The sequence below is a fragment of the Strongylocentrotus purpuratus genome, unplaced genomic scaffold, assembly GCF_000002235.5.
Source record: "Strongylocentrotus purpuratus isolate Spur 01 unplaced genomic scaffold, Spur_5.0 spur5_scaffold_9, whole genome shotgun sequence".
Classification (NCBI taxonomy): domain Eukaryota; kingdom Metazoa; phylum Echinodermata; class Echinoidea; order Camarodonta; family Strongylocentrotidae; genus Strongylocentrotus; species Strongylocentrotus purpuratus.
The window spans coordinates 28,886,174-28,900,679 of record NW_022145615.1 but is presented as its reverse complement, the minus strand read 5'-3'; the positions used below and the strand labels follow the sequence as shown (position 1 = coordinate 28,900,679).

At 39.7% G+C, this 14,506-nt stretch overlaps 1 protein-coding gene and 1 non-coding gene across 2 annotated transcripts; one reads left to right on the top strand and one right to left on the bottom strand.

The window, feature by feature from the left end:
- Positions 1–3,187: 3,187 nt before the first annotated feature.
- LOC100892120 lies at positions 3,188–9,290 on the bottom strand. The gene is made up of 5 exons (XM_003725332.3): positions 8,760–9,290; positions 6,283–6,459; positions 5,242–5,436; positions 4,401–4,514; positions 3,188–3,688 (listed from the first exon to the last, which is right to left on the bottom strand). Exons 1-5 carry the CDS (start codon positions 8,881–8,883, stop codon positions 3,363–3,365), a joined length of 936 nt encoding a protein of 311 aa, XP_003725380.1. The 5' UTR covers positions 8,884–9,290; the 3' UTR covers positions 3,188–3,362.
- A 4,637-nt stretch (positions 9,291–13,927) lies between these two features.
- TRNAS-AGA lies at positions 13,928–14,009 on the top strand. The gene has a single exon. It is a non-coding gene; the product is annotated as a tRNA-Ser (tRNA).
- The last annotated feature ends 497 nt before the right edge of the window (positions 14,010–14,506 follow it).

Sequence of the window (14,506 nt, the reverse complement as noted above, 5' to 3'; positions counted from 1 at the left end):
AGTATAAGTCTGCAGATATGAAATATATAAGTACTATACAGGTTCTTTTAACCAAGTGAGATCAAAGTCACAGAGAAACCATCTTTTTCATGTAATCTCTAATCCAGAAAAGAACAGTATTATTTTTATTTAATGTCGGGCCTGCGACTTTTCCAAATAAGTCTAATTCATCTATTACATTCTCTAGATATGTTTTTATTTTTAACAAAAGAATAAGGTGTCGTCAGCATATGTTAAAAGTTTAAGTGTAGAGTTGCAACCTTTAAAATCAAATTTCTGAATGGTATTAGTTTTCATATTAGCTATGAACTCATAGATTGCCGCTCGAATGCGGCTTGAATACCGTTGGAAAGTCCCGAATGCACCTCTATTGCCGCTGGAATCTATGTCAATATTTTCGGTATTAAAAAAATCCAACTGGATTGCACTTCGAATGCCGTCGGAATCTCGAATGCGGCTCGAATGCAGTTGGAATCTTTAGATTGCCGCTTGAATGCAGGTGGAACGTCCCGAATGCACCCCGAATGTATCTCGATTGCCGCTGGAAAATATTTCGGTATTAAAAGAATCCAACTGGAATGCACTTCGAATGCCGTCGGAATCTTTAGATTGCCGCTCGAATGTGGCTCGATACAGTCGGAACGTTCCGAATGCACCTCGAATGCATCTCGATTGCCGCTGGAAAGTATTTCGACATTTTCGGTACTAAAAGAATCAAACTCGAATTCACTCAGAATGCCGTCGGAATCTTAAGATTGCCGCTCGAATGCGGCTCGAATGCACCCCAAATGCATCTCGATTGCCGCTGGAAAATATTTTGGTATTAAAAGAATCCAACTGGAATGCACTTCGAATGCTGTCGGAATCTTTAGATTGCCGCTCGAATGCAGCTCGAATGCAGGTGGAACGTCCCGAATGCACCTCGAATGCATGTCGATTGCCGCTGGAAAGTATTTCGACATTTTCGGTACTAACAGAATCAAACTCGAATTCACTCAGAATGCCGTCGGAATCTTAAGATTGCCGCTCGAATGTGGCTCGAATACACCCCAAATGCATCTCGATTGGCGCTGGAAAATATTTCGATATTAAAAGAATCCAACTGGAATGCACTTCGAATGCCGTCGGAATCTTTAGATTGCCGCTCGAATGTGGCTCGATACAGTCGGAACGTTCCGAATGCACCTCGAATGCATCTCGATTGCCGCCGGAATCTATTTTGATATATTTTTGGTACTAAAAGAATCCAACTGGAATGCACTTCGAATGCCGTCGGAATCTTTAGATATTGCGGCTCGAATACAGTTGATTTGATTTGATTTGATTTATTTATTTCTGTTTGATTTTCTTTTTGTTTTGCATTTTTACAAATATATAACAAACAAATATTGCAAATTTACACATGACAAAAGAATATATGTAGAATAAAGTAAGGCTGGGTGTAACTAATCGAGAACATCAAACAGGAGGGTTGACAAAATAAGCAAAGCTTGATAGTATGACTACCCTCAAAGGATACATAATGATACAAATATGGAGGAACAAAATATTGGTAAAAGGGGGAAAAGACAGAAAAAAGAAGAGAAAAGAAAGATGGGATGCACATCAATATTCACAGACTTATGTGGTAGTTGGATTTCAAATTGATATATAAAGATTTTAAATAAGAAAAGAAATGCAAATTTGAATGCATCTCGATTGCCGCTCGAATACAGTTGGAACGTCCCGAATGCGCCCCGAATGCATCTCGATTGCCGCACGAATGCGGCTCGAATACAGTTGGAACGTCCCGAATGCATCTCGATTGCCGCCGGAATCTATTTCGATATTTTCGGTACTAAAAGAATCCAACCTGGAATGCACTTCGAATGCCGTCGGAATCTTCAAATTGGCACCTCGAATGCGGCTCGAATGCAGTCGGAACGTCCCGACCAGAAAGTAAGACTGTCCCGAACTCACCTCGAATGCATCCCCCCCCCCCCCGCCCTCCCTCTCCCCCATCAGCGTATGCGCCTGTTTATACTAGTAACCTATGACATTAATTTTGATAGAGAAAAAAATGAGAAAGTGTATTGTATGCGTGTATGGCATTTTCATTATGAATTTTCTTGGATGTGAAATGAATAGTTTGTAAGGGGGAAGCTAGAAAAATATGCATGAAATGAACAATAAAATTATGGGTCAACAAGTAGAGGATAGAAAGTGGGAAATAGCTACACTCTAAAAACTGAAATGTTAAATCACCATTTAAAAGGACCGAGGACTGACCACTCTTTCAAAATGGTAGATTAACACTTTGAACATGCTGGATCCAACACTATAAAGGTTGAATCTAGCAGGTTATAAGAAACAATCTGACATTTTGAAAGAGTGGTCACTCCTCGGCCCTTTTGAATTGACATTTAACATTTCAGTTTTTAGAGTGTACATGAGCAGAGAGAGAGAGAGAGACAGACATAAAGACCGACAGAGAGAGAGGGAGTGTAAAAACTATGTGTATGAGAGAGAGAGAGAGAGAGAGAGAGGGGGAAACGAAGTGCAGATGGAAGGAGTGAATGGAGAGAGAGGGAGCTTCTCAAGGCGTTAGCAAGGTGGAGGAAAGGGGAAAGGAGAGAGAGAGAGAGAGAGAGAGGATATCATGGAAAGCAATAAATGTACTTGAAAACAAATCCAGACAAAACAATCCAAATGGCTGACAATACATAAATTGAGAGTGTGTGGTCATGATCGCCATTAATTATAGCAATATATAAAATCGTCTTGGAACATCATTAATCAGTGAAATTGAAATTTTCTTTTTGGTAAAATCCATCATCTGTCCCCCCCCCCCCTCTCTCTCTCTCTCTATCTCTTTGTCCCTCTCTTCCTTTCTCTCTGTTTCTTTTTTTTCTTTCTCTCTCACTCTCCTTGGCTCACGTTATTTTTTTGCTTCATGCCCATCTAATTCCTTTTCACATGTTTCATTTTCCTCACTTTTTGCACTTGACCTTTCTCGGCGGCTCTTCCTAGAGCACTCAGACTGAAAATATTACAAGTAACCATCACCAGAGAGAAGGAAATAGGAAAATGCCATTGAATTTTCATTTAAAAAAACAAACAAACGAAACAAAAATACAACTTTATGTGCACCTCAATTTTTCATATCAATTAAAACAAATTCCTTTTCGAAAAAAAACAAAGTTGGACGGAGATTGTATAATATATATAATGTTTGTCGTGAAGTCTTATTCATTTTCTTAACTGATAGTTGAAAGACTGAAACTAAACCTCTTTTGAGAGTTGGTAGGGCGTTAGCTTTGGATAAGAATATGATAAATCAACGCCCTTCTGGCTCTCAGTAAATGAAAAGTGAAGGCATCCTTTTAAGAGTCGTACTGTGAAGGAGCAACTTTTGAGGATCGCTTTCGACCGAAAACTTTCCCGCTCAACCCGACGTCATCCGTCTTTAAAACGTAACTCGAATCATCTTCCTTCTGAACGTCAGATCCATCTGACGGCAACTTCGCATACGGGTTTTTCTTGATGTCGCGGTCGACTTGATCAACCAGTCGCTTCAGAATCATCTGTTTCCGATGATGTTGGATGATCTGTACACATAGCATGATAATTACCGCAGTGACAAAAATGACCGAGATACCAATACCGACTATAGCAGCAAGGGATAAACCTTTAGGTTCAGGAGGGGGCGCTGTAGCAAAAATAAGAAAGCAGATCATCAATTTGACATCTCACCACAAATCGATCCAACATATAAATTATACATTGTGATAGTTAGCGACAAAATTTAGTCATGATGTCAGTTGTTATAGTTAAAGTCATCATTGAAACAATTGTATTTGATGAGACACAACCCAACAGTTTGAGAGTCCGATGGAAGTTTTATTCCATTATCCTAGCTCAGTCATCCCAGGGAGGGGTTACAAAATTCATTTCTCTTCGCAACTGATTTAGATGCGAATCAACAACAATAATCAATATCTAGTCAAGATAATTAAATGAGTTATTTCAGTAGTCAATCTTCTTTTGTACATTAGATTGAAGTTGATGGATATGCACGATGTCAAATGGAAAGGTCGAACCAATTCCAACAAGCAACAACAAAAAAGGGAGAGCAATTTTAAGGTATTTGGAATCGACAGAAATCTAGTCGCCAGATTAAAAAAAGTCTCCAAAATTTTCCAAGAATTTACGACACAAAAGTTTGAAACCGTTTTTACCTCACCCCCTAATGAAATAACAATTATTTTAAAAAAATCATCGAATTTTGCGATTTGCCAACAAGGATCGAAATTTCCAGACAGAAAATATTAAATGACGATCCTGAAAGAACAGTTATATAATTTCAAGATGAGCAGGCATTTACTTTATTTAGCCGTACTAAAAATTGCATTGGAACTCACCTGTACAATTGCCTTCATCACTCCAATCGCCACACATATTAATGGTGTTACAGACGAGAGACTGACCAATGCAGTAGCTGTTGTTACATTCAAACTCCTCATCCAGACATGGTGCTGAATTGGGAGGAAATTGGAATGACTGGTTTTTATAATTTTTTTCTACAAAAAACGACATTTCTCAAATGATGATTATTAAGCGACTTTGCTACACAATCGAACGAAGTCTGAACACCGTTCCTTCCAGATTGTATTTGTTTCGAATCTTAGCATTCACACATAAAAACTAAGTCGGTTCTGATTTGAAGAAAACTAATTTTAAACATCTACGATGACCACATACTTCTCACTTCTGAGCCTTTATTGTGCGACCGACATTATGCTATCAAGAATCTATAAAACGTTCGTCTTTTACCATTACCTCTTTAGAAAGAGTATGATGGAGATCGGTATCGAGGAGACCAGATACACCCCTTTAAAGCCCACCTGTCCTACTTGTAGCTACTTGCTCCCTCGATATAGAAAACTTCCCAAATCGGTGCCTGTTGGTCCCCCATGATCCTCTTTTTCTTATGTTCGTTGAGAGCTGAGTTAATGAGATAGCCACCTGTCAGTGACCTCGCTGTGTGGTCTAATCCCTTCTGGCCCAGTAGTATAGACGGTCTTTAAAGGGGACCAATGGGTTGGTGGTGACATACTGAACAGTTGCTAAAAGAGTGCTTAATATTTAGTTTGATATACAGGTAGAGTTGTAGATGGAGAATGGTCTTAGAGAAGACCCGGACCCCCCCCCCCCCCTGGTTCAAGGAACATAATAATAAATGGATGTTATATATGGTTATACCGTCTGAGATCTGTGTGAAGTAGATCCCGAATCCGAAGCTCTGTCCCCCTTCATCGGTCTTGAACCTTACGGTGATGTTGCTACCGTTGGAGACGAAGTCTGGTAGCTGGGTAAGACGTCCGCAGAGTTCTGGTGTAAGTGGCGGATCGTTCACCGTACTCCCATCATAAAACCTTAAACCGTCGAGACATTTACCTGAATACATCAAATTGAATGGAAAAGAGGATGTGAACACTTTATTTCCAACAAATTACTGACTGTAATAGATATGTATTGATGTTATTGTTATATTCTTATACACAATTGATCCCAATGAAATAGGCCAAAGTTTATATGATTTTCACCAAGTATACCATTATTAGCAAGCAAAGCCGGTGTCCATAATTATTGTGTAATCAATAATTACAAAAGGATAACTCCCTTGCGTTCACCCCACATTTTCAAAAATCGCGTCTCTATAAAAAAAAAACGCAGACCATACATAATTTACGGGAGGGCTGATTGAGAACACATATTATCCTCCCTATATATCTGATTAATTTTCCCATGCAGGAACATGATAAAAGGAATCACTCTCCCTGGTTTCTCAATAAAATATAAAATGCGGGGAGGAGCAAAATCAAAGTTTTCCTGTTTTTTTTTTTAATGTAGTGTTTATTTTATTTTTGCCTTTTTTAGGGGGGGGGGTGTGGTGGTTTTTTTTACACCCATCATTGACTCCAAATCATGTATGTGGGAAGGGTGGCAAGTGTCACGTAACAGTCAATATTCTGCTGGTAGTATAACCCTCACCCTTCTGGCCCCATAATTCCGCCCCCCCCCCCCCCACTCAGTGTTATTTAGGGTACGCGTGTTCCCTCCTTTTGAAAACACCCCCTAAGTCCGGTGTGTAAAGTCAATTTTGTGTATGTACGAGCCGGACTTTGGTGCGTAAAAAGTGCCCCTTTACCGGACATTTTGGTAACAGGCATGCGGTCATTCCGACCCCGGAGTTGGAGGGGGGGCGGGCCTAACCCCCACCTTCCTACACATCCAACTTACCATTAACGCCACTCTCTAGACTAAACCGATGGAATTGAATCAGGATCCTATGGGTGGGGAGGGCGGCCAGAGTTACGGTACAGTCAACATTATCTTTGTAGTTCAGTCCGTCTTCTGCCTCCAGGAGGCCCCCGGCTCCAGTAGGTACCACATAGCCACAGTGAGATGTTAAATAAACTGCAGTCGTACAAACAACAACAAATGTATAAAGCATTATAGGTATGATAGATGATGCACACCGCTTTTGAAATTGATATTTAGAAAGTCTTTACGACCTCGTTAAAAGAGAAATATGGGTAAATTTGTATAATGATACCCCTTCGCCGAGAAGGAGAAATTCATCTAAGAACAGTTTTAAACTTTTATTTATCATGCATGTGTCCCTCTTCTTTACATTGATTAGTTTTAAATAATCTCAAGTTTCGTTTTCTCATTTTACTGCTACCGCTTCGGGAATCGGGAAGTTTTACATGCAACATATAATGCGAGAGCTTATACATTCTTATTGATTGAATAGATTGAACAAAGCATGTGTTCTACATCAAACATTCAATAAAATGTACGTTATGTGCGTATGTTGTTTAGGTACTGGATTATTACTTTGTATAGTTTTGCTGGTTCGTTGCATTGGTGATTGTAATATTGTTATTGCGAATACCGATATATTTATCATGCTGCTATATCATTTCAAAGATCTTTGAAAATCAATACGAGAATTAATCGATGAAATGATGGAGTGTTGAAGTAAGACAGAATACTGTGATAAGAATAATATCAGTGAAATCAATAAAGAAGGCTGTGGAGCGTGCCAAGCCTTGCTGAAGTGCACAATAACGCGAAGAAACAATGCCCCATGTTTGGATACAAACACATGCACATAGGCCCTACATAAAAATTACATTTATAACACGTTTCTCAAAAGACATACTTATATAATATGCTCATTTAAACTAAACGCATTTCATTTTTATTTTATAGAAATTGATTTTCTTCATTATGTGGCTGTAATAATTAAATTCTTTCTTATGTTATGTGTATATATATATATTATAGTTTGGTCGCCTATATAATTATTGGGTTCCTTGTCTATGGCCCGCATGATATGCAAGCTCAAGCTTTAGATGATGGTCTCCTGCATTTTCCTATTTTGAAATGATTTGTCAAATATATTGTGTTTGTTTTTGAAAACGTATAAATTATTTAAATTGATTTATACGTGTATCGTAACAGCTCAAACATAATAGTGCGTATAAATAACAACAACAACAACAGTGAATTTTGCCATGTAGTTGTACCCATTCTACTTCGCAGTATTTCGTACAAATTTATCCAAAACATATGAACGTTGTCATTGATACATAAATCATCTTTGACACATAATGTGCTGCTATCCGGTCAATTTATCAAACACAAGGCATAATTTCACGGGGCCTGGGTATGAATAAGGAAAAGTGATTGAACATATTTTCTCGGTTTGTCTAACTCACAATTTGTCAACTATCCATACGGTCTAATAACCGTTTCATCGTAAATAATAGTAATCGTCATAGGGTTATTAGACCTCGTTTGGATAGTAGAGGGTCTGGGTGTGGATCACATGGAATAGACCAATTGGGTAGTAGACGAACTGGTGGTAGACCGAACGGCAAGTAATCGTTATCTTCATGAGTATTAATATAATTCTTATCCAGTACAGAAACATATTGTGAACCAATATATAATAATGATAATCATCATATGATTATATGAACTCGTTTGGATAGTAGACGGGCTGTGTGTAGCCTGATCACAAGGAATAGACAAATTAGGTAGTAGACGGTCTGATTGTAGACCGAACGGCAATTCATTGTTCGCTTCATGAGTATTAATATAATTCATATCCAGTACAGAAACATATTGTGAACCAATCAAGTATATAATAATGATAATCATCATTATGGTTATAAGACCTCGTTTGGATGGTAGACGGGCTGTGTGTAGCCTGATCACAAGGAATAGACAAATTAGGTAGTAGACGGTCTGGTTGTAGACCAAATGGCAATTTACCGTTCTCTTCATGAGTATTAATATAATTCATATCCAGTACAGAAACATATTGTGAACCAATCAAGTATATGATAATGATAATCATATGATGATAAGACCTCGTTTGGGTAGTAGACGGGCTGAGTGTAGACCAAACGACAATTCACCGTTCTATTCCCGAGTATTCATATAATTCATATCCAGTACAGAAACATATTGTGAACCAATCAAGTATATAATAATGATAATCATCATATGATTATAAGACCTCGTTTGGATAGTAGACGGGCTGTGTGTAGACAAAGCGGCAATTTACCGTTCTCTTCATGAGTACTATTATATAATTCATATGCAGTACAAAAACCAATCAAGTATCTGAGAAGCTGTATATATCTACATTATGACGACAGAATGAAATATATATTGAATGTGTCTTCGGTTTATGAACTTACCAACTTTGATCCCTACAGTGGAACCACATGATGTGAAAAGTAATATCATCGTGATGAATACCGACAAGGGCTCTGGGTTAAACATCACCGACCTCCAGGCATTCTTGGTTACTAAGGACGCCATGTTGATTTCATATCCGCACAGTGCATGTTCTTGTCCGCTAACATATCCCCGCAGGATTCAGCAGTAGCCTCAATATACACCTAAGATTGTTGGTATACAGTCGTCAGTTTTGACCTTTGCTTCCAGACGCACTCGTATCAGGTTCGTCACTGTTTAGTCATATATCATCATTTCTGTTTTCCGATGTTTATTCACCGAGTTGGACTTTGTCCGGCTTGTTATTTGCTCGTAGCGTGATCATCGATCAGCGCTAGTAAGTCATCCCTTGTGAAGCAAGTAGTGGGATGCAGTCAGTATAATAAGATCAGAGATGGGGGCGGGAGACAGATTACACCAAATGATTGGGTTCAGGGACGTCGCCTACCCACCGGGGGTGACCCCTCGACGATCGAAACCATTGCTTCTCGGCCAATTTAAAATGCTTATTCATAAGTCCAACTCTTGGCCAAAACCGTACACTTATAAACCTACCCTACCTCTGACCCCCAATACCTAATAACGATCTAACTCGTTTCAATCCGTCTTTCACGCCCAGAGCTTACGTCAAAGGAGCGAACTAAATAATGCCAGATTGCTTGCCATTTACTTTCGGAAACTTGATTATATTCATTCGACAATTTGGGTATTTCTTCCATGCCATTAACTTTCAGGGTCTTTGTTTGTTTGTTTTAGTTTTTGTTTTAATGACCATATGTAGATGAGCATGTACAATTCCAGTGGCGGATCCAGGGGGGGCCGAAACGGCCGCGGCCCCCCCTATTGGCGGCGCAAAAAAAAAGAGAAAAAAAAGAAAGGAGAAGAGAAGAAAAAGGAAAAGAGAAAAGAAAGGAAAAGAGAAAAGAAAGGAGAAGAGAAAAGAAAGAAGAGAGAGAGAAAAAAAGGAGAAAATAAAAAGAAGATCCCCCCCCCCCCCCTCCCCACCTCACTCCCACTCCGGGGTCGGAGGGATCGAATTTGTGTTCCCAAAATCTCCGATAAAGGGTTACTTTTCACGCAACAAAGTCCGGCCCGTAATACACAAAAATCCGGCCCGCACTGACTTTACACACCGAAAATAAAGGGGTGCTTTCAAAGAGAGGGGACATACATGTACATGCGCGTACCCTAAACAACACTGAGTGGGTGGGGGGGGGGGGGGAGAGAAAAGTCGGGTGAGAAAGGGGGAAAGACAAGGAAATGGTGCTAGGTGACAGTAACGACGAATAAGATAAAAAAAATGTAATCGGAAGATTTGGGGTCATTCCAGAAGGCTTGGGAAACGTTATTGAATAGAGGGGGCCGGGTCGGCCGCATAAAATTTCGAGCCACGGATTCAAAGTAAAACGTTAAAAACAGCCCCTGCTTTTGAAAAAAAATTGAAAAGGGCACAATATTTTGGATGTCTTTCAAATAGAAGCTATATACTCAACAGTAAAATTTTAAATTAAAGGTAGGGCCGCTTCACAACTCTTATGTTGCTCTTCAATTGGATTCAGCTCATATATAAACTCATGTTGGTAGTAATCATGGACAGGGGCGGCGATCCTGGGCCCGATAGAGGGACACGTCCCCCTGGAAATTTAGATATATAGCTAGAAAGAAATGAAGGAACGTACATATTGGGCTGAGGGATTTTCTAGAATGCATAATTTCAGCATTCTACATTGCAAAATCACGCTTGGTCGCTACGCCCCGGCCCTCGCCCGATAACACAAAACTTTGACATGGATAGTGATCCCGGTCGGGTCGGGATTATTACATGGTTGGTGTAAATAATTTTTTTTCCCCTTTCATTTCTACTGACCTAATTGTGTGCTATCACAATCATGATTGTTTCATTTTCCCTTTAAAGCATGCGTAGCTAGGGCGGTAGGGGCATTAAAAGGACATAGGACGGAAAAGGAGCAGACAAAGAAACAATTTTGAAAATTCTTACAAGTCGAGAACGGTACAACAAATCGTCTTCTTTCTCTAATAATTTAATGAAACGTTAAGCTTCTGCGCTTTCCGCTAGAGGGGGGAACTGAATTCAGAGAAGGATTAAAGGCCCACTGCACTACTTGTAGCTACTTGCGCCCTCTATATAACAAACCATGCCTAATCGGTGACCATTTGTCCCCCATGATCCTCTTTTTCTTATGTTAACTGAGAGCTGAGTTGATGAGATAACCACCTGTCCAGTGACCTTGCAGGGCAGTCTAATCCCTCCTGTTAACTATGGCAGATACGCTTTAAGAGTCGAGAATGAAACAATGAATTATCTTCTTTCTCTAATAATTTCATTACACTATGAAAGGTCAAAGCTTCCGCGCCTCGCGCGGAAGGGGGAAAATAAATTCAAACAAGGATTAAGAATCGAGAATGGAACAACGAATCATGTTCTTTCTCTAATAATTCAATGAAACGTCAAAGCTTCTGTGCGGGGGGGAAAAAACTCAATTCAGACAAGGATTAAGAGTCGAGAATGGTACAAAGAATCGTCTTCTTTCTCTAATAATTCAATGAAACGTCAAAGCTTCCGCGCTTCGCGCGGTGGGGGGGGGGGGGGAACTGAATTCAGACAATGATTAAGTATCGAGAACGGTACAACGCATCGTCTTCTTTCTCTAATAATTTAATGAAACGTCAAAGCTTCTGCGCTTCGCGTGGAGGGGGGGGGACTGAATTCAGACAATGATTAAGTATCGCGAACGGTACAACGCATCGTCTTCTTTCTCTAATAATTTAATGAAACGTCAAAGCTTCCGCGCTTCGCGCGGAGGGGGCTAACTTAATTCAGACAATGATAAAGAATCGAGAACGGTACAATTACGAATCCTCTTCTTTCTCTAATGATTAAATGAAACGTCACAGCTTCTGAGCTTCGCGCAGGAGGGGGTGGGGAAACTGAATTCAGACAATGATTAAAAATCGAGAACGGTACAACGAATCGTCTTCTTACTCTAATAATTTAATGAAACGTCAATCTTCGCGCGGGAGGGGGGGGGGACTCAATTCAGACAATGATTAAGAGTCGAGAATGGAACAAAGAATCATCTTCTTTCTCTAATAATTTAATGAAACGTCAAAGCTTCCGCGCTTTGCGCGGGAGGGGGGAACTCAATTCAGACAAGGATTAAGAGTCGAGAACAGTACAACGAATCGTCTTCTTTCTCTAATGATTTAATAAAACGTCACAGCTTCCGCGCTTCGCGCGGAAGGAGGTGGGGAAACTGTATTCAGACAATGATTAAGAATCGAGAACGGTACAACGAATTGCTTCTTTCTCTAATAATTGAATGAAACGTCAAAGCCTCTGCGCTTCGCGCGGGAGGGGGTCTAATTCAGACAAGGATTAAGAGTCGAGACCGGTACAACGTATCGTCTTCCTCCTTTAATAATTTAATGAAACGTCAAAGCTTCCGCGCTTTGCGCGGAAGGGAGGAACTCAATTTAGACAAAGATTAAGAGTCGAGAACGGTACAACGAATCGTCTTCTTTCTCCAACGATTTAATGAAACATCAAAGCTTATGCGCTTCGCGCGTAAAGGGGGGGGGGAGAAACAGCGACCTGCCCGAATATGATTTTGTTTATATCTTTTTTCGTATATTTTGTAGATAAATAACACTTTCACAAAATACATATTATCCTCAAATTTGTGCTCGCTCGCTTCGCTCACTATTGTGAAACCAGAAAATTACTTTTTCGGGAAAGAGGCTTCAGCCCCCCCCCCCCCCCCGATGAAAATGTTAAAAAAATTGTACCGGTATGGTGCTTCTAATATGACCTTGTCAGTATTGGTATGTTGAGTTGAAAAACGGTCTGCGCAATTTTTCAAATCTCCGGCCCCCCCTATTGGAAAATCCTGGATCCGCGCCTGCAGTTCGGTATGAACGTTAAAGTAAAGTGCATCTTTAAATTGCAATATGCAATAAATAATAAAGCTGCATGCGATACTTGGATTCCGGAGTCAAGACCAAGAAGGAAAACTTTTGATTTCATTCATGTAGCATTCTGATCTCAGAGTCGAGAGCTTGAAGAAGCCATAAAAAATCCGGGTTGGTCTCTTTCAATTATTATAATCATGATATTAGCATTGGATAATTTTCAAACACGCAAAGAGCTCAAGGCGCTCGAATATTACTCCGGCTCTACTAGGCTACCGATTTTGGTGCTCACAGCCAGGCGCATACGCAGGGTGGTGGGGGTTAACCCCCCCCCCCCCCCTTGAGTTTTTTTTTAATGTGTATGTTTTTTGGAACCCCCCCCCCCCCCCCCTCCCTTGTTTTTTTTTTTTTTTTTTTTAATAAATAAAATATTAAAACAAATTTAAAAATCCTAATGGATGACCTAAAAAAGATGACCTTAACCCCCCCCCCCCCCCACCCCCAACGGAACGGAATGTCGATCGGTCAAATTTCGGATCCAAATTAAAAAAAATATGTCCTCTTACCCCCCCCCCCCCCCCCCCCCCCCCCAAAAAAAAAAAAAAAAAAAAAAAAAAAAAAATATGTTCTCTAACCCCCCCCCCCCCCCTACTTATTTAGCGGCTGGCCGAGTCGTTGCGAAATTTTTGGCCTGATTTCAAAATCTTTTCGATACAATAAAAAGAGGATCATGTTAATATAACTATTTTGCCAATGTCTTTTAAATAGAGGTAGAAATCTGCTTTCTTCGGTGTTTCTTTTCTTTTCTGCAGTAATAAAAGATAATTAGAGGGCATATATATATAATTTATTTTATTTTATTTATTGGTTTCTGCATCTTTCTTTTTTTCTTCATACATTTTCGTGAACATAATATGGTTTGATCCAATTTTTCATATGTATATAAGTATACAGAAAATGTACAAAATTAAACAAATATATTGAATGCATAATTAACATAAAGACGTTAGATGCAGGAGGGCTACAGCATAAGAAAAGTAGCATGACGTGCCCGCAATATAAGGTTTGTATAGTTTTGTTGCAGAAAGAAATTGCAAGAATATAATTTAAACATAAGCACCATCAACAAACAGATTAATATTCTGTTTAATTAGCCATATTGAACCAGTTGCCAACGACCTTCCATCCTCACATCAAGGTAATCGTGGCCGAGCGGTTAAGGCGATAGACTAGAAATATATTGGGGTCTCCCCGCGCAGGTTCGAATCCTGCCGATTACGAGATTTTTTTTTTAAATTTCAGTTACAATTGAACCTGCTTTAGTGACCCTCTGTCTACAAAGACCACTTTTACTTGAGTCCCTTGGGCGGTCGGTATAGACAGGTTTGACTGCATAATGAAATACGCTGTACACAGCGGTATAAACTGGTGATCAAAATTTGTCACTGGTGACGTCATTACCTGACAGTCCGCTAGACAGGTAGCTGATGTTATCTTCATCTATTTCGGAGAGTTTTTAGGTAAATAAACACAAAGATTGATCAATTAATCAATCAGAGGACTTTTTTTTTTCGTTTTTGACCGATCGACATTCCGTTCCGTTGGGTGGGGGGGGGGGGGGGTAAGGTCATCTTTTTTAGGTCATCCATTAGGATTTTTTAAATTATTATTATTATTTATTTAAAAAAAATCAACACTCAAGAGGGGGGGGGGGCGATTTTCCCGAAAAACATACACATACAACCCCAACATACAACATTTAACCCCAACCACCCCC

Excerpts from the sequence above, each read along its gene's own strand:
- LOC100892120 (XM_003725332.3), bottom strand. The coding sequence starts at position 8,883 with ATGGCGTCCTTAGTAACCAAGAATGCCTGGAGGTCGGTGATGTTTAAC. Across the intron at positions 5,437-6,282 it reads TCTAGAGAGTGGCGTTAATG|GTAAATGTCTCGACGGTTTA; the intron begins GTAAGTTGGATG and ends TGATGTATTCAG. Across the intron at positions 4,515-5,241 it reads CTTCACACAGATCTCAGACG|CACCATGTCTGGATGAGGAG; the intron begins GTATAACCATAT and ends CTCCCAATTCAG.